This window comes from Actinia tenebrosa, unplaced genomic scaffold, assembly GCF_029948245.1.
Source record: "Actinia tenebrosa isolate PJP-AT-01 unplaced genomic scaffold, QUT_ActTen_1.0 PGA_scaffold17__23_contigs__length_9995812, whole genome shotgun sequence".
Lineage (NCBI taxonomy): Eukaryota > Metazoa > Cnidaria > Anthozoa > Actiniaria > Actiniidae > Actinia > Actinia tenebrosa.
The window spans coordinates 316,013-343,558 of NW_028292577.1; the positions used below are offsets into that span (position 1 = coordinate 316,013).

General features: G+C 37.5%; 3 protein-coding genes across 3 annotated transcripts; 2 read left to right on the forward strand and 1 right to left on the reverse strand.

Moving 5' to 3' along the window:
• Positions 1-318: 318 nt before the first annotated feature.
• Positions 319-6,899, forward strand: LOC116307983 (WW domain-binding protein 2). The gene is made up of 10 exons (XM_089031871.1): positions 319-427; positions 508-613; positions 811-885; positions 2,200-2,260; positions 2,856-2,948; positions 3,516-3,731; positions 4,871-4,899; positions 5,221-5,290; positions 5,807-5,865; positions 6,429-6,899. Exons 1-10 carry the CDS (start codon positions 372-374, stop codon positions 6,477-6,479), a joined length of 816 nt encoding a protein of 271 aa, XP_088887997.1. The 5' UTR covers positions 319-371; the 3' UTR covers positions 6,480-6,899.
• Positions 6,900-7,876: 977 nt separating this feature from the next.
• LOC116307981 (uncharacterized) lies at positions 7,877-11,440 on the forward strand. The gene is made up of 2 exons (XM_031718319.2): positions 7,877-8,130; positions 9,054-11,440. The coding sequence occupies exon 2, from the start codon at positions 9,071-9,073 to the stop codon at positions 11,438-11,440; it is 2,370 nt and encodes a 789-aa protein (XP_031574179.2). The 5' UTR covers positions 7,877-8,130; positions 9,054-9,070.
• Positions 11,441-12,321: 881 nt separating this feature from the next.
• LOC116307982 (RNA polymerase I-specific transcription initiation factor RRN3) lies at positions 12,322-26,657 on the reverse strand. The gene is made up of 22 exons (XM_031718320.2): positions 26,357-26,657; positions 24,702-24,758; positions 23,919-24,008; positions 23,159-23,288; positions 22,414-22,455; positions 21,739-21,802; positions 20,338-20,407; positions 19,909-20,007; positions 19,211-19,279; positions 18,708-18,846; positions 17,916-17,965; positions 17,405-17,485; positions 16,855-16,893; positions 16,266-16,357; positions 15,442-15,486; positions 15,277-15,352; positions 14,713-14,767; positions 14,534-14,598; positions 14,044-14,087; positions 13,428-13,583; positions 12,770-12,875; positions 12,322-12,699 (listed from the first exon to the last, which is right to left on the reverse strand). Exons 1-22 carry the CDS (start codon positions 26,561-26,563, stop codon positions 12,529-12,531), a joined length of 1,947 nt encoding a protein of 648 aa, XP_031574180.2. The 5' UTR covers positions 26,564-26,657; the 3' UTR covers positions 12,322-12,528.
• Positions 26,658-27,546: the final 889 nt, after the last annotated feature.

Here is a 27,546-nt window from a genome sequence, read left to right on the forward strand (position 1 = left end):
ACCCCTTCGACTTTGACTTTGGAGATGGGGTAAATTTTTGTTCTAGGGGGTTGACCTAGGGGTTACTTTGGGGAGGGACATACACACAAAATTCCTTCCCCATAAAAATGCATTCTGGTAGCACTTAAAACAAAATGCTTCAGTCGTACGTGCTCAGCTGAATAACATTTGTAACCTTTACATAACCTGTGTTTAAGATAAAATATACAACAGGAATCCCATAAAATCGAGGAATAATAGAAATGTGGGTTTCCTGTGGTGATTTTTGTGGAGGGAACACTAGTAACTAAACCACAAACTTCCATGACGTCATATTATAATCAAAATAGCTTCTTCAGAACTTCGTTTTTTAGCAAGAATCCTTTAAAAAAATGTCTGTAAACAAAGTACAATGCGCCGATGGCCGTCTAACGCTGCATGGAGATTAGTAAGACATGGTTCTTTTGAAGTGTTGGAGCAGATTTTTGAATGAGTGGAATTATAATGGAGTTTTATGTTCGTTTTCAGTGTGGTGTACCATCAAGATGGCGTCCAGTTTGAACTACAAGGAGATGGAATCCCCGGATTTCTCAAAGGATCGCGAAAAGGAAACATATTTATCTCAACTAACAGAGTAAGATATATATTAACCACCTTCTCCTAACGAAATTACATCTTCATTCCTTGATCCTTACGCAAAAAAAATCCTACGAAGAATGCTTAAAGAATGTCGTAAAATGCGTAGTGGAAAGTGAATGAACGCAATAAATAAAACGCAATGAGAGATTTTACTACAATTTTTTTCTCAAAATATATTTATCATTTTCTCAGGTGATATTTGCTCCGTCAGTAAACCACGGTGTTGGTTCATTTTCGATGAATTTTCAGAGCATACGAGGAGTACAGGTAACAAGACAATCTCTTTTCATCTTGACATTTAATTATGACATAGTAGATACCGATTGCGCAGTCTGGAAACATTAAAAATGTATTAAAACATATATGCGAAAATATTCCTTCTTCCTAAATTGAAGAGCTAATTTTCGGATTGAGTTATATCATTTAAAACTTACGAAGGATTAAACTACAGTATAATAAGAATTTTCGTGTTGCAATTTAAACAAAAGTGTAATGAATCAGCAATTTCATATAATTACCAAATCTTAATGATTTGTAATTAATTTTCAATAATTATTAACTTCTAATGTTTATTATTAAAAGTAATGGTATATAGAAATAAGAATTAATAACCTCTAAACCTTGGTATCCATCAAATATAATACATTAAATCACAACAGCTAATATAAATTACAACCTACCTATTATTACAATTTTTCCAATTTCATGGGATACATGAAGCAGAGGTAGCCCAGTTACAGCCTTCATCATTTTATTGATCGGCAAGATTAGCTTCTTCTTTCTGGATTTCCTGAATTCATACTACACAGAAAATGAGAGCTTTAGTGAAAGGTTTATCAAAATTTATTTAACAAATAAAACCGCTTTTTAGTGCTCCGTTCAGTAATGAAGCATGCAAGAAGTGACGTAATCACAAAAGAAGTGTAAGGAGAAGCACAAGGCGTAGGTGAGTGCCTCTCACACTTCTTTAGTGATTACGGCGCTTCCTAAGTGCTTTATTACTGAACGGAGCATGGAAAAAGCTGTTTTATTTGTTTTATTATATAGTTATTAATTTTATTTTGATATTGAATTTATTTACGCAAAAAGAAAGACGGTTGCAGGATCTAGCAGCATTTTGCGCATGCAGATGGCGTAAGCACTGTGCTAAGTTCACTAATAAAGCACAGTTTTTGACCAATCTGCGAGTGTGTACTATCCTAACTATAATAAATTATAATGTTATGAAATAAATGTATAATTGAAATATACAGTAACACACTCACTGATTGGCTGGTCACCATATGTTTATATCAGTGTCTGAAAATATTATATAAAAGCAATATCAAATGGCTGCTTATGACTCTATATTTTGATATAAACACTCTGGGAGCTGTAGAGCACTTGGAAAGCAAGGGAAACACTCTGCTATGCCTTTAGTTTCTAAGCTTGCTTCTCTCATGCTCCTTAGCTCCCAGCATGTTTATATTCTCAGAAAAGAAACATAAGTGCACATTTTATATTCTTTAATTAAAGGAATTAATGATCTATCAGGGTGTTCTGTGTGCTCAATATTTATGTGGAAATTATTATTGATGTTAGGTTAAACAGCCAATGTTTGGAGCTAATTATATAAAAGGAGATGTTATTTCAGAACCTGAAGGTAACAGATTTGAGGAATTTTTCTTTAATATTTTTTCTCCTTCAATATTTCAAAGTTCTTTTATTGTTGAAGTTGTGCATTCTCTACTTTACCATTGGTATTTGTGAATATTTGTACACTGAAAGATACTAACCCTGTATAAATGAGTCTGCAATCAAGGAACATAGGAGTATTTGACTATTTTGAAAACAATCTAGAAGCATTTTCTACATGCAGGGCTTAAAATGAAGTCTGGACATCGCATAATGTCCTTCCAAAATTTGAACTTGTCTCAAATCATTGCCTTCCCACCAGTCTTTTTGACCAGTAAAGGCCGGCTTAGACAGTACAATTTTCAACTATTGTATACAACACGCTCGCGCCATCCTACAAATCAAGTTGTAGAGCTGTCGTAGCGTGCAAATCAAGCCTACGACAGACACGGGCGTGTTGTATATGACAGTTGTAAGCCAAAATCGTACCGTCTAAATCGGCTTTAACATTGAGCCAGAAATGTGGTATGACTGAGCTAAAACCAATTTACCAGTCATCATGACCAGCAACTTACTTATCATTATTTTAAGCCCCAAAATGAGCTTTAATAATTGTTCATCAGGTGGCTGGGCAGGAAGAGCAACATTCAATATTACCTTTAACAGTGGAGGAGCAATAGAGTTTGCCGAGCACTTCCGTCAAGCAGTCTCCAAAGGTATGTGCTTGTGTACTTTTCATTTCTGTCTTTTGATAATCCATTTTATTTTAAAATGCTAATAAAGAAAGTAGAGTTATCTGGCCTAATCTATGAAACCAAGAGAAAATGAACAAAGAGAAGGAATCTATGGTACTCACACTTGTTACCATCATTGTCACCGTTTGATGCTATTTTTAGAATCACATTTACCATCAATTTTTTTGAAAACACAAGAAAACATTAGCAAACAGGGTAAAGCGTGCACAGTAAGCATTACAGAAAAGCAAAGCATGACGTGATAATTATCAAATAATGAATGACTGAAAATAGCATCAAGGAGTGCTGATGATAGGGTGCAAGGATTCCTTCTCTTAGTTCATTTCCTCTTGATTCGACACTATGCATAGGCCTCAAATAATTGTGAATTCATAATAGTTTTGATTCATCAGCTTTTTAATTATAAATTAAGCCAAGCTTTTGAGCATCTTGCTCTTCATCAGGGCAAACGGTTGTGACAATTTTCACAAGAAACACGCAACATAACAATGTGCGCGTGCTAATTGTGAATTATTATAAATGTTGCAGCAAACAGACCAGGATCACAACCTATGGCCCCTGCAGGACAAAATGACCAAGTATTCCAAGTATTTAACAACTATCCACCACCAGCACCACAAGCTGGATACTACAATGGACCTCCCTATCCAGGTTACTATGGCAACCCACAACCTGGACCTTACGGCCAACCACCGCAGCCTGGACCTCCTTATTATGGACCTCCACCACCTGGTGGTTACTATGGTAATGTCATAAGTACAAAAAATAAATGCCTTACTGGACAATGTCTATACGTTGCAATCAACAGTTATATACCTAATTCAAAAAACGTTGTCACCACCAAAGGCGATAGGCAATAGGCAATAGGCGAAAAGTGATAGGATATATGTCATTCCAAGATCCAAGAATAGCTGGAATGACTTGTGTTTCTTCTTCTTCTTCTCGTCAAGAGTATGGAGTCTCGTGCTGAGACTGATTCAATGTTCTTTGTATTCAACGAAACTATTTCCATGTCGGAATGACCTATCGCCTATCGCCTTGGTGATGACAACGTTTTTTGAAATAGGTGTATGTTGCAAGCTGCAGTCTTCATCAGGCAACTGATGGTTTGACATTGTAATGTGACAAACGACAAGGAACAATGTTAAATTGTGAGTTGCTCGTTGCAGCCTCTATGCCATTTTCATAATGGCTGACTGAGCGCACGAAAACGAGGCCACTCAGTCATCTTGCAAGGCTAAGCAAGGCTGCTCATTAAAATAAAGGTGGATAGCTTGAATTCACATCAAAAAGGTCAATTTCTGTACTTTTCTTCATTAAACCGGTTAATATACTTTTACATCTCCTAACATGAACTAATGATTGGGTGACCTCATTTTTGTGGACTTGTCAACCATTATGAGAACAGTGTATGGGTGTTAGTTACAGGGTTCGTGCTACTCCTTATACTCCTTAAAAACTCCTTGAATTTTTGCTTTGATCATTACTTGCATGGTTCTTAAATAGATCTAGTCAGAAAGATTGGAAAATCTGAAAGTCAGACATGTGCAACCACCATCCTTGCAAAATTCATTTTTGGGTCCTTGTATACTCCTTGAATAGTCCTTGAATTATAAGTGGTTACCTCAGCACGAACCCTGTAGTTACAACGAGTAGCAGTTGATCTTTTCTATTTCCAGTAAGCGATTTTATTTTTGTACTGGTTGTAATCTACTGGATGACTGAGAACTTTCATCATAATTTGGTAATGTCATTAATTGACTTTGTCAAAAGTATTGCTCACCAAGTTTTGGCTTGGAGTATATTTAGATTAACTAAAAATATTTAAAGATCACATCACCTACGTCATTGCATCATGTATTAATTTTTTTTTGATTTTGCAGCTGCACCACCACCACAGTATGCTCCTCCTGTAAGTATAAAATGGATAATATAATAAATATAATAAATATCATCATCACTATCATTAACATCATCAGCGGCATCATTTTATCTTCAGCATCAGTATCATCACTATCACCATCCCCTCCATCAATCATCATCAGCATACACACATACATCATCATATTAGTGGCATGCATCGTCATCTTTATCATCACCATCAGCATCATCTCCATCATCGGCATCATTGCCATCACCAATACTATTATTAAAACATAAATTTAATGTGTATATAAATTATTAACACTTTTAAAAATACTTACAAGTCTAACTGTCGATGGGATTCTTGTAGGAAAACCCTCCTCCATACCCTGGACAAGCAGCAACACCCTCAGCACCACCTGCAGACTTCCCTGGAGGAGGTAAGACATTAGAGACCTTTAGCATCAGGTTTACTGCTATAAACCACTAACTGCTAGGAATCAGACCCAGAATAACGCCTGCAAACATGGAGAAACGCTTGGTATCAATGAAATTCAATAAGGCAGCTCTTCCAGCCACAACTTCATTATGAGGCCTTGCTAAATTTAGAAGGTTTGATGGAAAAATTCTCACGTCAAACTGCAGTTTGAGGTTTGCGGTAGAAGCAAGAAAGTCTAATTTAAGAGTATCCAAAAAAGATCTTAGACCACTATTTAACATGAGGGGTGGGGATGGGGCAATTGACCCAATTTAATCCCCCAATGGATCTATCACTGTGATTATCCATGCAAAGAAAAAAAATTGTGTAAATTGTGTGTCACCCCACCACTGTCATTATCCACTCAACATTATTCTGCACAGATGGATAGGTTGTTGAGGGGGGAGTTAGTACAGTGAAATGATGATGTTGATATAATAATTCATTAAAGTACTATTAATTTTTATCTGCATTTTAGGTGCCAAAGCACAAGAAGCGTACAGCTCAGGTCAAAATGTCTATGTTCCTTCGAATCAGGTATAGATCTACATTCCCACCCAAAAGATGAAATTTAACTATTCATTTGTCTTTATAGCACACTTACTGAAAATATCCATGCCTATACTATGTATATAGGTATAGGTGTGAGGTGTGGGTATTGAATTAGGTCATTGGTTATTTATTCATCCATCCACCCATTCATTTATTTAAGTATAATCATATGTATACTACGTTATCATGGAATAAGGTCACACTTTATATATAGTAAATTAATAAGTAATATATACAGTATGAGTGGCCGTGTTGTATCACATATACAACCTTGAGGTGTAGCCGGGAGTTTGTATATCAAATACAACATGGACACGAATACTGTATATGACTTATCAAACGTGTAGGTTAGTTCCTTTGTGTTTCACTGAAATTTTCAAAATTAAAGTAAATCTGGACAAGAAAATCCAACTTAAAGTTTATGCAAATGAACGCAATTTTGTATCAGATTTACAACACTCTTCACGGTCGTGATTTCTGTTGTGTTTTCGTCGTGAATTATTAATGGATTTGATAATATTTATTAATAATTGTTTTCTGTATTGTAGCCACGTGCACCACCACCACCATACAGTGCCGAGAACAAGAAAGATGTGTAGGTTAATGGAAAAAACAGTGGTCGAATAGTCAATGGCATCGTAATAATTATTATTCAATAGTCTAGTTGAGCTACCAGTATAGCAGCTAGTAGTCAGAGTAAATCATAGTAGAGAGTATTTTGCTAATTCTTTTTTACTTTAAAAGAATATGATTTAGTTCAAAATGCATTAATTACAACAAAAAACAGCAGTCATATATTTTGTGGAAATGTTTATAATCGCTTGCAGAAGAAGAAACGTCGACGGGTTAAGATGACAACAAAAGATGAAATCATCTCATTTTCATGTTTTAAAGTATTGAATTATTTATCTACATGTTTTGCCTCATTCCTCAGTTACTAGTGATTTTACTTGACCCGAGAAACAAAGTCGTATGATTAGGGACTAACAGTCTAAATAAAACAAAAGAAAACGATTTAATTAGTGTCTGCTACTGTATTAAGTTGACTATTCTATGCCTTTTCTGCAATTGCTTTGTCTTTAATATTTGGTATTTGTGGTTTAGATTGAAATTTTCCTTGCAATATTCCTATCAAACTCCAGAGCTCCATAAATCAGCAGGCTGTCACTAAATTAATCACCTTCTTCTTCCTTTCCCCATTAACCTGTTAAGTTTTCTAGTGATCGTGTCTGCAGATCTCTTATATTATTTCATGAATATTTAGAGGAATTAGTTTTTAAAGGAAACAATGCACTAGATGTCATGTATTCTATTGCTTTGTGCAGCCCACTTTTAACTTTGGTTAAGACAGAGTTAATAGCAGGGCTGCACAAAGACTAACTAACAATGCACATTACTCTGAGATTATTTGGTTGATTTGAATAACAATCTAAAATTTTAAAAAAATCGAAATTAGTTTATTATTATAATTCTTTTTTTTACAGTTCCATTCAGTGACCAAGAATAATAGTTCCAAGTCGAGGCTAGAGGTGCTGCGCATAGCAAAACTACACTTTTATTGTGCACGGCAACTCCAGCCTTGGCTTGGAACTGTTATTTGTGGGCATTGAACGGAACTGTGAAATGGAGTATTGAATGGCTTTGTAATTCCATAAGTATGTTAAATTTAAGGCTATGTTATATATCTTACATTATCGTTTTATATTCTCCTAAGTTCCTGATAAAGACCAAAATAAAGTAAAAATTAGTAAAAATTTTGATTTGATTTAATGAAATTCAAAAGTTTAATAAAATCAAATGAAAGTAATATTTATTCTTTTAATTGTTTAATAAAGAAGTTAAAGCTATTTTTATAGCTAGTTTTTAAAGTTATATAAACAGATAAAAAGCTTATCTCTGGTTTTAATGAGAAGTAGTTGAAAATGGCCAAGACGAAAAAGTACCTTATGGGCTACCTGTGTTCAGGCAAAGGGCTTGGTGACTTAGCGCCCCTAATGTTGACGTGTTTATATATCCAAGGTTGAAACTACAACCAAACTGTTCGATAATTCTGCTGCACAAAATAAGACCGATCGGAGAGATTTTGCAACATAGCAAGCATCCGACCCCAGAATTGTTAACGATCATTGCATTTACAAAATTGAGCAAGCTACTCTCGATCGTTTGTGAGCATTGGATGGTCGTGTCGGTTGTCGATCCTAGGGATTCTCCAAGAACGCAGTGTACAGGTAGAAAACTTTCATCATAGAGGTAAGAAATGAAAACTTCATGTTCTAAGCTATCGTAGCTTCTCAAATTGTGAATTTAGGTTGATAATTCAGCTTGTAGTATTCATGAGGCGTAATTTTTCATATCAAATTTGTTTTATTAAAATGATAAGTATCTTTTATTTATCTTTGTAATATGAGCAATAGGTCGTGCACTATTATGACATGACGCTCTTGTTGTATACAGCTATAGTAGGCACTAAGGCTGGTTTATTAGGGCCACTGAGATATCGTGTGGTCGTGGTTAATAGTTCACACGCCATCCATTGTATTCGAGTTAATCGTATTCATGCATTACGTACTCCATTCGTTTCGACTATAAAATCCGGGTGTCAGGAATAAGAGACTGGAAATTTTGGTATTTTTTTAGAAAGTTGACTAATTTCAAGGGAGTAGAGACAGTAAATAAATATTCTGAAGAAAGGGGATGGGAGGGAAGAACTGGAAGTATGGAAAGTCTGGGTGAGCTTTGCAAATGGGCCATAAACAGTCTTTACTAATGGAAGTACCTCCACTTAGGAACTGTCACACAACACGTTGCGTGACGATACTAATAGCGGCTTTATTGGAAACTAAGGGTGAGGAAGCACTTATCGAAAATGTTGGGTTACAAGCTGCACGACTTTGTTAATCACAATTACTTCTTATACCTCGACCGTAATTACACCTTTTAAAAACAATTGGTGACAAACGTGGGTTTACCATCTCAATGTCACTCCCTCTCAGCTCAAACATACGGAGAATTAAAAAGCTGTCAATCAGAAATATTTTGTGTTTGGCCAAATATTCATCGCCAAAATATTATTGGTCATACTACTTCACCTTTTAAAATAACTTACCATCATAACGCCACGCCCTTTCAGAAAAAACGCATGTAGAAAAACATTTCCTGTTTTTCTCTTTCAGGTTGACCACTTCTAGTCATGTTACGGCGTGTTGTAGTGGAGAATTACGTTATCTTCAAGGGTCGCCATGAACTCGACTTCGATGGCAAAGAAGGCAGGCACTTTTACACTTTTGTCGGAGAGAACGCGAGTGGTAAAAGTAGCTTGGTGGCGCTCATAAAAGCTGCCTGCAATCTCCAAGATGAGGGGCCAGATTTTGAGGTCATAACTAATGGCAAAGGCGAGTCCAAAGCAGTCTGTCATTTTGAATTTAGCAATGGTAAAGAGTTGGTTAAGGTATGCGAAGAATCCTGTGCAACCGCTGGACAAGCCACAAAATTATCCGCAGGCTTAAGCTCTTGGTTTTGTGATGAATTAATCAAGATCCCCTCGGCTTTACTCGAACCAATCAAAATGGCTTGTCGCCATGTCAATTCAAAACCAGACCTTCTCGTTGGTCACAGACACCAACCAATAGGAACTCAGTATTCAAGACCCGCTTATGATCCTGAATTACATCCGCTCTGCAACTCTCAGTTTTTGTATATTATAATGGACGATGGTATATTTGTTGCTACCAAGTCAGAGGGGATTATCACTACTGGATTCCACGAGTTGCTACCAGAGGGGGTCAACCCTATGGACTGGATCCCTCAACATTCGTTTCTCCTCAACGTAATTAAAGTTCCGTATATTGCCGAGGGACTTTTAAGGAACGCTTCCTGTAGTAGCTTGGAGTCTGTGTTCCAGTGCAACTTTGCAAATAAGGTAGCACTTGAGCCCACTACTGAAGGTGTCGCTATGGAAACAGTTGAAGGTCTCCAATCTGATGTGGATGGTGGGATCATAGGTATGATGCAAGGTGACGGAGGGAAGATTTTCAAGACGGGCCACTGTGAGACAGAAAATGCGAGCCCAAAGCTCGAGCGTCGGCAAACTGCTGGTCAGCGGCATTCCTTCAAGCGCATGTCAAGTTTTGGTGGATTGGCGTGGTCTAATTACCACGAGCTGAAGAAAATCATAGTCCTTGATCTGTTGCGTGGTTTTCCGCCTGAAAACTGGTCGGATATACATGTTCTCTTCCACGAGATTATCGGTAGCAAATCTATTTCTTTTGAACTGAACACGCAGAATCTCCCCCAAGAATCCTTCAAGATCGTAGATACCAAAACAGGGAGAGTGATGCGAAGGATCCCAGAAGGGTTGTTCACTGCGTTCATCATAGCAGCCCTGCTCGTCAAACCAGGGTCTAGAAATGTCATCCTGGACGAACCGACCCGCGGAATGCACCCGCTGCAGACCCGAAGGTTGCGCAACATTCTAATGCGTGAATCAGTCAAGAGGCGCAAGTGTATTATCGCGGCTTCTCATTCTCCCGAGCTTCTCGATGTCGATAGAATCACTCTAATCTGGCGATTCCAACTTCTACCGGACGGATACTGCCAGATAAGACGAGTGACGGCCAAATATACCGAGAGAGAGCTGCTGTTTATTGGTGGAGCTGAGGTACGTGAGATCTTCTTCTCGCGACATATAATTTGGGTCGAAGGAGAGAGCGACAAGAGATTTATCGAGGCCTTGCTGGGCTTGTTTGACGAAGGGCAAAGCGATCTGTGGAAAGTCCTCACGGAACATTGCACAAGGACACTGCTATCTCGTGAGGAATCCGCGACAACCGATGGACGTTCTCCGTCGAGAAGCCCTTCCCCCAGACCTTTCCCACGCACTTACGATACGTTTATTGCGACCCTGTTTCAAGATCCAGCGTACGAGAGACAATACTTCACAGACGAGCAACTGAGCCTCGTGCAAGAAGCTGTCCGAAGCTGTAAGGTTGTGTCTATTGGAGGAAAGAAAAACCTCTGGAAAGGAGCTGGAATCTGTCGAGATTTGAGAATCCCTTTTGCGGTGATCTGCGATTTAGATGCGATTGTTCCAAACTCGCGGGAAAACTCCATCCTTTCCCAGTTCGAGAAATGTGAGGGGAATTGGGAAGCAGCGAAGATCCCGCACGCCAAGACGAGGCTTGTAGACGAGGAGGAAAGCCCCGCTTCCAAAGCCATCGACGAGAACGATCGAGATCGTATCGCTAAACTGAAATCGTTACGATATGTCGGGGACGTCATGCGCTTCTACGACAAGGAACTGTACTTTTTTACTTGGCGGTTGATGGGAGGGGAGATTGAAGACGCTGTGCGGCTGACACGTGCACGATTTGGTAAGAAGCTGTGGCCGGATATGCTATCTGCTGAACTCAAAGAACTAATAATATCCCTATTGGATCCAAGGAAACTACTCCTGAAGGATCCTAAATCAAAGGAGGCGACTAAGCAACCTAATTTAGAAATATTAAGATGTATATATTTTTTGATCCGATTCTTCAGAGAAACTTTACAATTTAAAAATTAAAGAACCCGAATAGATCGTTTTCACTCACGTGACAAGGCAGCCATATTGATATGCCAAACAATAGAAACTTTCTGCGCAGTTTTTGCATAAAAATAGAGTTTAATTCCCGGAAGATAGAAAATGTATTGTCTTTGGTACAGCAACATGGCCGCTGTGACGTCACGCGAAAACTCTCTATACGAATCAATGGCTACATTGGAGGCTGGACTTGATAAAATAGAGAGAATGTTTGTACAAATCAAGTCCGACCCGTTTCAACTTGGAGCCATTGTTTGTATTCGGTAAATATATATTATAACTATTTTATACATTGAAAATGCAATGAAACGAATGGAGTTATATTGTAATTGCTGTAAGTCTTGACTGTACTTAGATATAACTGAGTGATATAAGTATTTTCCTAATTCTGAATTCTGTGAATTTAATTAAATCATTTTGATAACGATATAGATGTGAGTATTCAATGGAATTATGGATACATGTTCACCCTGGACATGAATAAACGTTTGGCCAGGTAATTAATAGACATGTGACGTCAAAGCAGCTCCATCTGGGGGACAAAACAAATGAATTCCAATCTCTTGAGAATTGGAACCTATTGTTTGGTCCCCCAAATTCAGCTACATTCCAAAGTGCTGCAAGGGGTCTATACCACCGCAACAAACTATTCGCAAAAATATCTCTTACTAAGTTTTTAGTTGGCAGCGCCATGCGATAGGGGTTGGTCATCTTGCCTGTTTTTTGCATCCTTTTTCTCTCTCTTCGTCGCAAATTAATACCTATCTTTGGTCACCCTGTGTACATGTTTTCTGGCACATCGAGGGGGAGGGGGGTTGGATACAGCGGGCGAAGCATCAAAAGACAAAATGTAAAACTCTTCATTTGCGGCTGACTTTGATCTTCATTTGTCATCCTGCTTACAAGGAACCCATTTTGTTACTGTCTCGTTCACGAGTACAAACCCACCGAGTTGCGTCTGATAAAGAATACGCGTTATGGTCACCCTGTGTGACTTGACCGCGCATTTTTGGTCGTCCTGGGCTGTTGCCTTTTGGTTTCCTATTACTCACGTACAAACCAGATTTAGTTTATGTTTTATGCTTGGTCACCCTGTGTGTACTATGGTGCAACCTTGTTTCTTTTTCTATAGGAGAAAAAGAAAACCCCGGTGATATACACATGGACATCTCGGGGGTGAGGCCCGGTACATCGATATCGGGTGTTTTACCGTACTCCATGTACTCCTCGCCCTCTTCATCCTGTAAACAATAACAACACTTACTTTAATAACTGGACTTTACTTTAGGAAAATACGGATACCAGACATACCTCGCTGTCAAAGACTTTTCCTTGTTCGTTCAGTTCGTCATGGATGTCAGTCTCCTCGTCTATCCCTTGCCAATCTTGATAGAGAGGCTTGATAAACTTACCTGACCTAAAGCAACAAAACAGAGATAAATTGACGTTTGGCTTGAACAAACTTGAAGAATGAGGCTCCACGCATGCGCAAGTCATACTTCAATCGCTCTATCATTGAGAGCATCATGACCAGCTACGTTACTGACGAGTTGCTTGATGCGCGCAACTTTACAAATGTTAAGCGTGACTCAATTTTATGCTACTTGGCCTGTTGTCACACATGCAGTTGACCGCTTCTGAAATATACTTCGCTTGTCACGTACGTAGCCTCGTATTAAGACCTTAGTGTGTGACAAGCGAAGCAAGTCTCGAAAGTGGATTATTGACCAGTTTGAAAACGAGAAAGAGTTTTGAATTGTCATCTAATTAGCATTTTTGGAGAAAGGAAAGCGTCCTCTGTAAACAAACATTGTTATTCACTTTCGAAAGCTTATTTTCATTGAAACACATCCATGATAGCTAGACTTTCTAGATAAAAGTTCAAAACTCTCCCCAGTCTCTTGCGACCAGTAATGCCACGATCTCTGGCACATCCCCCTCATAATATCTGTCTCATTTTTTATCTCACCTGCGCAGGAGATAAGGGTCAAAGGGGAAAAATGAATCTAGTTGATTGAAGACTGTAAGCCGAGAGGCAGCTTTATTGGACTGTGTCGTTGCCACGGGCAACATGGACCGTTTGTTCCTCTCGATTACTGTATAGCATAACAAGATTTCGTATCGCCTGAGGAAAGGAAAGGAAAGAAAAGATAAAAAAATAAGAAAAGGAACTAGATGTAGGCATAACAATGCGCGCGCAACAATAAAACCAATAGAGGCTTTGCACCATCACTTGATGGCAGCCACGAAAGGAGGCAGGAATTCAGTTTCCCAGGGGAAAACGACTCTATTGTTGTGCCTCCTGTCATGGCTGCCATCACGTGATGGTGCAAAGCCTCTACTTTTCGGAACTAGTAACGAAGAAAATTAAGAACAGGCTTATATTGGAGTTATGGATTTCAATCATTGATTAAGATCGCGGACACAACCAGCGTCTGCAATTAGCCAAGGATCACTGCGCAAAGAATACAACCGGTAATGACAACTTTATTTCAAGAGAGTAACATGGCTCAAACGAGAGCACACCGCTCTTCTTTGTAAAAAGAGTTAGATTCACAACTAGACTACGGACAAGTCAGACATACCTTGTCACATGCGCAAACAGATTGACAATGTTCGGTAGACACACCTAAAATCAGGCAAAATATGTTGTCTTTCGTTAGCTGCATTCATCCCAGTTTTTGGGTAAAGGTTTTTTTCAGTTTATTTTGTTAGTTTAAAAAAGTTCAAAGAAATGGTGATATAAATGAAGCTCAGGCCATAGATAGCTCGCCGCCTTCGTTCCCATAATAAAAGCACGCAGAATAGGTGAATGTAGTGGGAGGGCAGAAAGAATCTTACCCCTGGGTTCCCGAGGATCGGGGTAGCGTTAAAGGGGATGCAACCCACACCGCCCCGCCGTGACCTCATAAACGTAACGTAACACATTGACAAAATTTACTGCTGTTTCTAGTCTTATATTTTTTTGTATAACCTCCTGGTCCCGCTAATACAATTACTGCAGATTAGAGCAGATACAAGTTGACAGATCTACCATGCTAAGAGGAAATGGCACAGAGTATGCTATATTCGTACCTTTAGAGGGTTTAGTCGACTGGTGATTATCCTTTCGAAATTTAATCTTCTCAGAAACTTGTGGCCTGTCATAAATAAGAGAGAAGAAAATTTGTTTAATTGATCTTTTTTTTTCTTTTTTTTTTAAAAAAAAGGAATAGTTAAAAATAAATAAAAATAGAAATAACTGATGAACTTACCGTCTTCTAGGTCCAGGAGAGAACGATGGCGAAACACAAACATGTAAAACAAAGCCTGCGAAAATACAAATTAGATCAAGAATGAAATGAATGAATAAATTGAAATGAATGGTCGAGATTGAAAACGAACGAATGAACAAACAAATAAATGAATGAAAAATGAGGGGGTGGGCAGGTGGGTGGATCGATGGATATAGATATAGACATATCGATGGAATGGATGGATGGATAGATAAATGGGTGGATGGATGGATATGGATATATTGATGGAATGGATGGATGGATGAATAGATGGATGGGTGGATGGATGGATATGAGTATATTGATGGAATGCAAGGATGGATGAATAGATGGATGGGTGGATGGACGGATGGATATGGGTATATTGATGGAATAGATGGATGGATGAATAGATGGATGGGTGGATGGATGGATATGGGTATATTGATGGAATGGATGGATGGATGAATAGATGGATGGGTGGAAATGATAGACAAAGTTTCATAGCTCAACGAAAAAATCTTCTAAATGGTAAGTTTTTTCATACTGTAGGATGAAAGGTACCTGGCAAACAGAATAAAATGGACCATGTCTTGCTGCATCAGGACCAGAACAAGATGCATCATGCACGTCAATGTAGCTGTGAGAATCAAAATACAATTAACATTACAGCTAAGGCAAAGAGGTATATTCTCATCAAGGATATAAGACATTCAACACAACACTTACCAGTGAACCCAGTGCGTTAACAACTCAAGACAAACCTTCACAGTACTGTTCAATATAATAAAACATTCATTAAATGGAGAAATTACAGTATTCTGATTGGCTAATGATGAAACAGGGATGTCATCTTTGCTATGATTGGCTAATGATGAAACAGGGATCTTATCTTTGCTATGATTGGCTAATGATGAAACAGGGATCTTATCTTTGCTATGATTGGCTAATGATGAAACAGGGATGTCATCTTTGCTATGATTGGCTAATGATGAAACAGGGATCTTATCTTTGCTATGATTGGCTAATGATGAAACAGGGATCTTATCTTTGCTATAATTGGCTAATGATGAAACAGGGATCTTATCTTTGCTATTATCGGCTAATGATGAAACAGGGAACTTATCTTTGCTATGATTGGCTAATGATGAAACAGGGAACTTATCTTTGCTATGATTGGCTAATGATGAAACAGGGAACTTATCTTTGCTATGATCGGCTAAAGATAAAACAGGGATCTTATCTTTGCTATGATTGGCTAATGATGAAACAGGAAACTTATCTTTGCTATGATTGGCTAATGATGAAACAGGGAACTTATCTTTGCTATGATTGGCTAATATTTCAGGGCTCTTTTCTTTACCAAGAGAATAACAAAAAGGGTGAAGGATGTGAAGAAGGAATAAAATGGAAGAAATGGAAAAGGGGATGAATGGAACAGAAAAAAATTGTTTATTGGTAAACTCTATCAGTTGGATATTTTCTTATCATCATCAATCTTATATCATCTGATAATCATTTATGAATCTGTTTTATTATGAATATTAACTGACCTGACCACGATGTACTTGGCTCTAGCAACAATACTAGCTATGTATGCAGCACATGCTTGACGTATTATAGCTGGGGTGTTGATGTCTTCTATCTAGAATCATAGGTAGAGAATTAATAAATAGAATAGTTTGTGATCCGTCATGGAATTTGCAATAGGTCTTTTTTTTATAAAAAAAGGACTTTTTTACAGTATCATTTACTACAACTACTAGAATCCCTTGTACGCTTCGTTATGTTAAGTTGTTGCAGCATGTTAGCATTTTCGCATCCCACGATGTACAACCATGACATTATCCATGGAAAACGAATTTTACAATAACTTACAAATTTCTCGCACGCTGATTGGTTATTTTTTATCATCAATGAGAGGACAGACAGATAAAGCTGACCTCAAGGAGTGCGCACGGTATCTGGCTCTGTTATGTCGGCTCTGCCTCTTGGATCCACACTACTTTGACAATGTGATGACGCAATTTATCGTCAATAAGAGGACAGACACATAAAAAACTGATGTCTATTTGTTAAATTGACTTATTATTCAGCTGGTAAGCAAAGTTTAAAATTATGGCATGAGACATTCAATATTACCTTTTTCCAACAAAAATCAAGGAATGAATTCACAAATGTCTGGAAAACAACATAATGAGATGACTGACATACATGTATCTTCAAGGAGAGTATTTTATAACGATAACTATGTTCTGGATAAAGTGCATATGCACATTGATCACACAGTGTCATAGTTTTTTTTCCATGAGAACAAAAACCCTGGTTTATTTTTATTCATTCATTCGTTTGTTCGTTTGTTTGTTTATTCATAGCCTCCTCCCCATGCATCTCTCTTCTCTCTCCTCTCCTTTTGAGTATTGGGCTTCCTGTGTTTAATTAGCGCCTAGTCTCTTTCGACAGGAATCCCAATTCGCGACACAGGAATCCCAATTCAACAAAAAAGAAAAGAAAGATGAAAGATGCCTGCGGAGGAGGCTAGTTCATTCATATATTCAGATAAATACCCCACTGTAACATTTTTCCCAAAATAGCACTTGAATGTGAGGCTACATGGGAAAAAATCTAGTACTACAGTCACAATGAACGGTCGATTTCCAGCTATGTGTAATTAACATCAGGCTTTTTATACCTGGTCTATACTACAGATGTAGAAAATAGCAAAATGTACATGACAACTGGCATGAGTAGGAAGGATGATTTTATCAAACACCTGGAGAAGATAAAATATTAGACTATTAGTAATATATTTTTTTGTATCACAGAGCAGTAAAGCAGTTGTGCTTTTCATCTTTCAATATTAAATTTATCTCAGTTGGGCTTCCTGTGCCACTAACTTCAAATCTGTTAGTACTTGTTCACATCAACCGAAAGGACCTATTAGATATTATAAAACAATAAAACGAGGCAGTAACGCAATCATTTATGGCTGGTGTGAATAAGTGCTTATATCTGAATCATCTCTAGCACAGGTAGCAAACTGTGACTAAAATACACATTTTATTAGCTGGGATACCTTTGCTGGTTGGTGGGCTCCCAATCAATCATGACTGGACAAGGGTAGCCCAAGGGCAGGGGAGGGGGGAGGAAGGAGGGGGAAGACAGAGGGGGACAATGGTCGAAGATAAGGAGTTTGCACTTACCCTTATGAGTTGATTGAATAGTTCTGTGCTTGCATCCACATGATAAAGGCCTAAGAAACGAGAAGTTACATCAATAAATAAATACATTTATTTTTTTCTGGTTAAGTATCATATGATTTATGTTATCTGATTGGCTTCACAAGCGGGCGGTATTTTCTACCTATGACCCTGGCTGTCTACACCATATGCATGCATGCTAGCATGGGATGACAGATTATGAAACAACCTAACAAATGCAGAACAAATGCAAAAGTAAATGGATAAAAATAGGACATGGCCACCATGTTGGTTGACATGACAAAAGACACCAAGAACAAATCTTTTGTCAAAGTAAACCAAAATGGCGGCTATGACGTCGCAAGTACCCCAAAAATTTGTCCACTCAACCATTCATTCACTCCTTCATTAATTATCAAGTCTTTCATTCACTTTGTGCTTGACAGATACAGTACACAATTTAAATGCACCTTATTCTCACCAGTGGGCACTCTTAGTCCCAACGGGATTAACTAACGCTCTGCTTTTAACTAACCCACTCTTTTGTCTTTTGATTGTTTCTTTCGTTTCCTTGCCAACCAAATGTTCTCATTGGTTTCTTTTGTCTTATTCTCAGTATATAAACACTCCTTTCTACCACCTCTTTCTCTTTTACTCCGACAAAGGACTAGCGCCCGAAACGTCAGTAAAATTTACACTTTTATCATTACTGTTTCATTAGAAACACTGACGCAGCTCACACTAGTTTTTAGCTAGTTATCTCTTCTTACACAATTTAAATAGCAATTTCATTACCATCTACAAAACATATTTCTTTAATATATTTGAATAAGATTTCCATCAATTGGTCTAAAGTTTCTGCCATTTCATTTTCCACAATCTCTTTTGATTCATCATTGTCATCTTCTGTTGTGCTCTCCTTTTTAATACATTCCTAATAAAAAATAATACACTAAATATGAAACACATGACATTATAAACATCAATATACCAATATTTATTAGGGGGTGGGCTAAGGGGTTTGTAGTACTGTAATCTTTTGTAAACTTTCATGTAAACTCAAAGGAAAGGTTACAAAAATTTGTGCAAGCTTGGAGCAAAATATTATGATTGTCCAACAATTCCTCTACAGCAGGAGAGAGAGGGAGGGCTTCTAAAAATCATGCAGATCAAAACTAAATTGCACAAGCCCTTGAGCTCCCCCTCTAGTTTATGACTGGTCCCTTACTCCTGAATGCACAGTCCCCTTTAAAAGGATGAGTAAAATATTTCTTGGAACAAAATAGCAGTCATCATACCAAGTCCACTTCAAACTGGGTGTTTTCCTCTTCTTCTGGTTCATCCAATTCATGACGAGGAACTTCAACCTTAGAAAAAATGTTTTTTCTTTAAATAAATCTTGTAAATCATTTTATTGGAATCATGCTAACTGCCACCTGGTTAGCTCAGCTGTTAAAAGTGTATGTCTGTCTGTCTGTTGTGTGTGAGGGCATGGCTCAAGCCTCAAATGGACTAATTCTCAGGGTTTTTAAATGACTAAGGAGAGGGTGCTGCCTTTGTAATTACATTAATTACAAATGGTTGGACCTTCAAGTGGCTCTCATGATCAGGTGAATGGCGGTCCATAAAGGACTAGAGACATTAAAAGAGGACCACGAGTTTGTCAGTCGAATTACTGTCAATTAAGTGTCATCCTCAATAAACAAAAGTTGATTTATTTGATTTATTATTCAAAAGCCAGAGTCTCTGATAATTACATGACCTAAATATTTTTTTTAACGCAATTCCACTTCTGGAAATCTTCAAGAAACATCTTGTCTAATTATTGGCTTCAGGATGAAACCTCCCCCCATACCCATCCCTCAACATTGGGACAGTTGCTCATGATCATTATTATTGTTAATTAATCAAATAATCAAGGTTCCTATATGAGTTATGAAAAGGCTACAAGATTTTAAATTAACTTCCTCAACAATCAGCTACATTTGCCTCTTACATCTATTTTGGTGACATGGTTGATAACACATTCCAGGACATCTTGTTGTATTGATGGTAAATACTGGGTGATATGTAGCAGGTTCTTGACATAACTTGTCTGAGAAAAAAACAAAACCATGAAAATACAATAATGTGTAGCTCCAGAAATCATCCATACCCACCCCACAGAGGAATTTGGAATTTCCGAAGAGTAGGGGGGTCAGAGAAAGAACAAAAATTACAGAGTTTGTATGGAAGAAAATTGGTATTTCCTGGGGGTAGGGGGTGCCTTAAAAAATTTCCTCCATGAGAGGGGAATGGATAATTTTTGGAACTACACATTATAATTATATTCTTCAGAACGTTTCTCCAGAATAAATACTGTACTTTTATTTTGGGAAAAAAGGAATTCAGAGTGAAATTAGTGAGAGTTGAATCTTTTACTTACTTGATATATACTGTGTTTTTTGAAGTAAGGTAAATTATCAGACAGAATAGGTAATAAAAACTTGGGTGTTCTACAAAAAAGATAATATATATCACAGTGCAAATCAAAAAACTGTGGATATCTAGAAATATATCAAGAACTTTTCTTAACCAAAAGCGTTATTGTTATCTATTTGTTATCTTGTGGTTAGAAAGTCAATTCTGATTGGTCAAAAAACAAGTGCCCACGGTTTTTCGATTCGCACTGTAAAGTACGTAAGGCAAAAACCAGAAGATGAATAGTCAACAATGAAAAGAGCCCTAGGAAAGAGGTACGGAAATGAAAAGTCAACCCTTCAACAATCTTTTGATATATTTTTGACAACTTTGAATTGTGCTCTTTGCCCCTAAACGATTAGGTATTGATGCTTCACCTTGATGTTTCAATAGGTAGAGTTTGTACATCTATGTCACATTATTGAAACAACAAATTTAAATTAATTAATATAATAATAATGATGATAATATCTAATGAGGATACTCCACTCATAAAAATGATTTTCAGGGAGGTCCTAAAAAAAAAAAAAAAAAAAATTTGAAATATAAGTGAAAATAATTGACCGAATCGAGAACTCGGCCGCGAGCGCGCTGATATGTGGCCCAAGGCGTGGAAAAACGACCCGGCGCGACCTGGCGTGATTGAATCATTAATACCTTAAATTGGTTAGCAGTAAAGAGCTCAATTGAAAGTAGTCAAAAGAATGTCAAAAAGAAATCAAAAACTTGTGGAAGTGTTTACAGAATGATGCATAGCATTAAAAAAAATTAGCAGTGCAGGCTTTTCAACCACTGAAATTAAGAAGTTGATTTTTGCAGAGGGATAAAAACCAGAGAACTTTGAGAAAAACCCACAGGAGAAAAAAAAACGGATTCCCAAATTGGGAATTTGTTGGGAATTTCCTTGAATTCCCAAGGAATTCCCATCCAATTCCCAGAGAGAACGAAATTGGGAACGTGGCACTGATTTCCAATGTTAGTTTGTTGGGAATTTTGTTTTTCTATTGGGTATTAGAAGGAAATTCCCAACAATAAATCTCAACGTTGGTGTTCCAATTGGGAATTCAAGGAAATACCCAACAATTCCCAATTTGGGAATCCGGTTTTTTTTTCCTGTGACCCTTCGGGCACAGGAGAGAACCAACAGGCAACTCACATACACATACACATACAACACCAAGTCCAGGAATCGACCTGGACGTCTTGGTGAGAGGCAATCCCTTAACACAGCTATGCCATCTGTGCTTCCACACAGATAAGGAAAAAGGAAATAACAGTGCAGACATGGGACTGACAGACAGACAAATAGAGAAACAGTCAAGAGACAGTAAAGAGCATATTGTCAATGGATAAAGATTAAACCTACGTTGGCACAATTTCCAGAATGGCCTGCAGCCCATCGTGTGCATGGTTGAAAATATTCTGTTGTTCTATAAGAAAAAATATACAATTATTATATACCTTGTAGAACATGTTTATTCATTCCCTTGAATATATTTTTTTTACTGGTAATAGTTGAGAAGTTATATATTTTTCCTTGTACAATGTATATCTGAATAATACCTGCCTTTTGAGTGGCTTGGCTTCCTATTTTCCTGCATCTCTAGCTGACTGACTATCTATCTATCTGTTTACCCATCTTTCTATCTAAAATTAAGCTTCATTTTATTACCTACATTACGTTTGAATATCTATTCCAGTCTGGTATCCAAAGAATCGTGTTCTGATAGGCTGCGCAAGTGGGCTATATTTTCTATTTTTGCCCACGATCCAGTATCCTGACGTAAGGCATACATGTATGTCATCCAAGTGTGTGCGCATGAGAAAAAGGATAATTAAACAACAACAAAACATGGGATAGTAAAATAATTATGGGAAAGATTAAGTTATTTACCGGCCTAAAATCGGTCTAGATTGGGGGAAATTGAGCACTCGGACTTGGTCTGTAATATATCTAAATATATCTAAAACCTTGGCCACAGTTTTTCCCTATCTAAGCTGACTTTAGGCCGGTAAAAGACACAAAGATTAGGTAACATACTTTCCATATCGACATCTTCTGGGTCCACTCCTTTGGGAATTGCTGTAATTTTTTGAAGAAGTATGATTTATTAGTATCAAATTGCACCACGCTAAAGTTTGTAAACTCCAACTAGTGCTACCTTATTACAGTACATGAAATTTTCGTGACAGGTTATTTTCGTGATTTTGGAAAAAACTCTATTCTAAGGCACTTTAATTTTGCAATTTCGATATTTATTTAAATATGCATTTTGAGTGGTCACTTAATTTTTGAATCATTACATTTTCGCAACACTTATTTTTCATGTCGCTTTCATTTCACGAGTTTTTAAAAATGGTGAAAATTTGTAGTGAAAAAAAGTGTAGTGAAAATTTCATGTACTGTAATAAGGTACATGTAGTGTTATCCCACTAGTAGAGAGCTATTTTCTATAATTGTTATTATTATGGACAAACTAGTGGACTATCACTAAAAAACCAATAGACCCTTTTGGAGTTCCACATTATCGCTGTGTTCCTTGATTACAGACTCATTTACTCAGGCTTGGCCTCAATTTTGTGTAGAATATTCACAGTCAAGGTCCGTCAAATGTCAAAGTGTTTGTATTGTTGGAGTTGTATATTCTTTACTTTACCGTTGGTATTTGTGAATATTTAAACACTGATGCAAGGCTAAGCCTGAGTAAATGAGTCTGTAATCAAGGAACACAGCGGTAATTTGGAACTCAAAAAGGGTCTATTATAGTTTGATGCCTTGTACATACTTGGAAGGAAGAGCTTTGTTAACATTCTTAGACAGGCTCTCAGGTAGTACGTCTGCGCTGATACAAGTGACATAAGGAATTCTACAAATTCATCAGCAGTCTCATCATCTGCATTTGCCCAGTTTAGTTTCTGGACGAAAAAAATTTGTTTTAGAAATATAAAGACACTGTAGAATGCTTTATTGAACCAACCCAATGCTTTGAATCAATAAAAATGTATCAGACTGATAGGCAGATACACAGAAAGACAGACAGACAGACAGACAGACATAAACCAGCCAACCAACTAACAAACATAACAACGAAAACAGACAGAAAGGGAGGAAGATAAACAGGTAGACCAAACAACAAACAATGAGATAAAATAACAAATAAATAGAAAGAGATTAGAAATAGAAACTACATAATTAGGCATAGACAAATAAACAGGACACAGTTGTACGAAGGGTGGATAGCACTATCCAATGGATTAATCTTATTCAGTGGATGCTGTTATCCAATAAATTTACCGACTGGATAGGATTTATCTGTTGGATGACACTATCCACCCTTTGTACAACTGGGCCATGACATTCAGACAGTCAGACAAATCAAACATGCAACTGAAAGTTCCTGTACTGACAAACAAAGTGACAAGTTAAAAACAAACGTAGTCAAATGTTTCGTACGTTTCGTTCTTACATACGTATGTGTGTGTGTGTGTGTATGTACAGTATGTATGTAAAGGGCAGTAAACAGCTATTACTGTATATATAATTACCAGTATTGTGCCAACCAGAATATCACATTTCTTTGTAAGAGATGAAGTACACCTTCTAAGTGCTTTAAGGTATCGTCTAAGGTGAACAGACTACAAAAACAACATTCTTAAATCAGTAATCTCTTAAAGTGCCCTTAGTTATAAGCATATATCGTAGCGATAGGGTTATCCAAAAGGTTTAATAAATAAAAAATAAATAAACTGATACTATTTAAAAGTACTTGCTATAGATAGGGTAGTAACTTCGTGTATGGGAATATTGTCAGGGGAATTCTATGTCCTGCAATTGTATATATCATATTACTATGATTTAATGCTTTAATACATACACCAACAAAGCATTGTTATATGACAGCGAATTCACGTTGTGGCTGATTGGTTAGGTTTAGGGTTGGGATAGGCATTGTAATATCATTTGGTGGCAAGGGTGCCAAGTTCATATCTTTTCTGCTATTGAATATTTTTTTGTAAGTGAGGAGAACCAAAATCCTTGAAAAAAGTCCCACTCAATGTTTGGAAACCTATGATGCATTTGGTTAACCACATGTAAAGGTACTGTGGCAAAGAAATCCAATAATATTTCTACCACATACTATTCCGTAGAGTATCATTTCTTTGTTTAATGATAATGCATGAGAAAACAACTCAAACAAAGAATATTTTTCTCTTTGACCACAACGAATTAGTCCTGTTATGATAGCAAGTTGTGGTAAGTATTGGAATAACTGAATGATTACAAAATCATTATCAGATTATTCTTCTTTTAATACTAGTAACATGTACCGTGAGTGATGAATCTCCAAGCTTTTGAACAAGAGCATCATATTCCTTCTGTTGACCCTTGAAAATATATGAAATACATGTAAGTATGGGTAAAGAATGTGAAGCATTAACCTTGCTTCAATCTTTAAACTTATCTATAGTCCAACTCAGAAACTGAGTTTGGCTATAGTTAAGGAGACCTTATCAATGTGTTAAAAACAGTTAACGACTGCTCAGCTCGATTAGCTTGCTATACTGAGCAGCTATTACCTGAATCTTGGTTAAATAATACTATTGTAAAGCTTAATTTGATATATATATATGTGTATAATATGTAATTAGTAATAAAGATACTTGTTGTTGCTTGCATGACTCAAAATTCAACAAGCAAAGAAAAAACACTCAGAAATTGCAACATAGTTGCAGTGAAATTCAGAGGGAGGACATGGGCACCTAAATAGTGCCTCTGATATACAGTCCTTTGAAAAAACATTGTGGCTGGCCTGCTTTGTGACTAAGCAACTATACTGATAAGGATGGGTTAAGTATAGGTAAAAATCATTGAAGCAGTTAGCTGCATATATTTTTAGCCACGTCTTGAGCTTGCAGTGTATGCACTTTGATTAGCCATGCCTTGAGCATACCAGTAAAGATTTACACTATGAAGTACGTAGTTTTGATGACACAAGTCCTCGGCATGAAAACTGAAGAAGTAGGTTTGCGAGTTGCTTTTCATTGGAGATGCTGTCCGTAGCAGGTGACAGTTTATTAGAGCATCATTGGTAAAGGTAGTCCTTCCATGACTGGGACATTGTCATAGCAGGGGACATCTTTCATTGAGTCATAACGACTTTTGTCCCCTCCCCCCCCACAGAATGTGAAGTCACACATTTTTTCAACCTGTACTCTCCACAATTATATTCTATAGCATGAGCTAAAAAATTATTGCTTCAGTGATTTTTACCCTTACTCCCGTTCGGGCTAGTTGAGTAGTCACAGGGCATGTCAATAAAAACATTTTTTCAAAGATTTGTATCCTTGATGCAGCTATCAAAGTCAAGCCCCAGGGTGAGGGAGGGGGAAAGGCTTCTCTCAGGAAATTGATTTTATTCAATTGCCCCCACAGTAGGGAATTTGACAAGGCTGACTTCTTAAAAAAGCCAGAAAAATACAATCAGCATATGCACTAAAGGTGGAAATTGATTTTATTCAATTGCCCCCACAGTAGGGAATTTGACAAGGCTGACTTCTTAAAAAATCCAGAAAAATACAATCAGCATATGCACTAAAGGTGGAAATTCGACTTTAATCTGTTTTTCTCTGGGATGAGGAATTTGAAAGTTCCAAATTCAAAATGTCAAATGCCAAAGGGGTTGCCCATCAACCTCCTCCCTCCCCCACCCCCCCCCCCCCCCCCCCCCCCCCCATGATATCAACATTTTATATTACAACATATAAACAACAACAGCATTGTTTACTTTACTTTTAGTATGATGTAGTTTCATAATGCAAAAGTTTCAAAAAATCTGACGATGGGAACTTTTGCCTATTAACGTACATGTAATAAGCTTATTTGGATCCACGTGCAAATCAAACCATACAGGGTACATATTCAAGCTACAAGAAATATCTCAACAACCTCAAACGCAAAACTACACAACATACTATCCCTTTACCTTTGAAAAATTTTCCAGGGCTTGGTTTATAATCAAAGAGCTGACAAGAACAGCAGAGTTGGTTTGTGTTTCTTCTGCACTGCTCGACGAACTCGTTTCTTCTTCTTTCGACTCCGAAATGTATACGGAATTTAACTCTGGCGACTTTACATCGGACTCTTCGTTATCGTTAGACATCCTAGCCACTGTTTTTCCTCGTGGAGGCATCAATTTTATTCATTTTTTGTCGATAAAGTTGGGGAATGTTTGGACTTTTTTGGAAATTTTCAACAAAAACATGGTTTGTGTGCAACCATTGACTACCGTCTGGAGAATGAGTACAAGTACTCAGCCCCTTAGCACGGGATATTACCACAGTTAGCCCACAACTTGGACTACTAGATCACGTGGTCCTATAGGGTCAAAATGAACCCATCGATATTTTTACGAAGAAGTTTGAGCTCATAATGTAGAATATAGTAGAAATGGCATAAAATGAAAAAATGAAGTGAATATCGGGGAATATTTAGCGAGACGCGAGTCTTCAGGAAGAGAGTTTTATTAAGTTTTTTTGTTAAAGGGCGGATCCAGGGGGAGGGGGGGGGGGGGGGGCAAAGGGGGACTGAACCCCCCTTCAGCAGGGGAAAAAAACAAACAAAACTGAAGAATTAGATGCTTTTTGTATTGTTTTCCGTTGTGTTGACGGAAGAAACTAAATTAGTCCCCCCCCCCCCCCCCTAAAATTTTGGCTGGATCCGCCCTTGTTATTATCTCTGCAAGCGGCACCAATCGACAAACGAGCGTGCGCGTGTGCGCTATATGCACTTGTAGGTTAGCAATATAGCAGCATAAGACGTAAATTGTAACCAATGAGCGCTCCGGCGGGATTTATGTTATTCACTTGAATAAAAATACTAAACATAGTTAATAAAGGCCATCCCCCTTTGACTGACAAAACTAGCTCAAACTTCAAATTAGGGCAGAGCGCTAACTCAGCAAATTGAAATATAAGGTTTTTAGGAGAATCGAGGAAAACGAGAAAACACAGAGAAAAACCCGAGAAAGGTAAGGAGACGTTGCCCCCACCCCCCCCCCCAAATCTTCATCCCCCACCCCCCCCCCCCTTTCCTCCAGGAACTCTTCGCTTTTCTTCACAAGGAATTAGAGAAAGGAATAATAACAAATTGGTTGACCACGAAATCGATAAATTA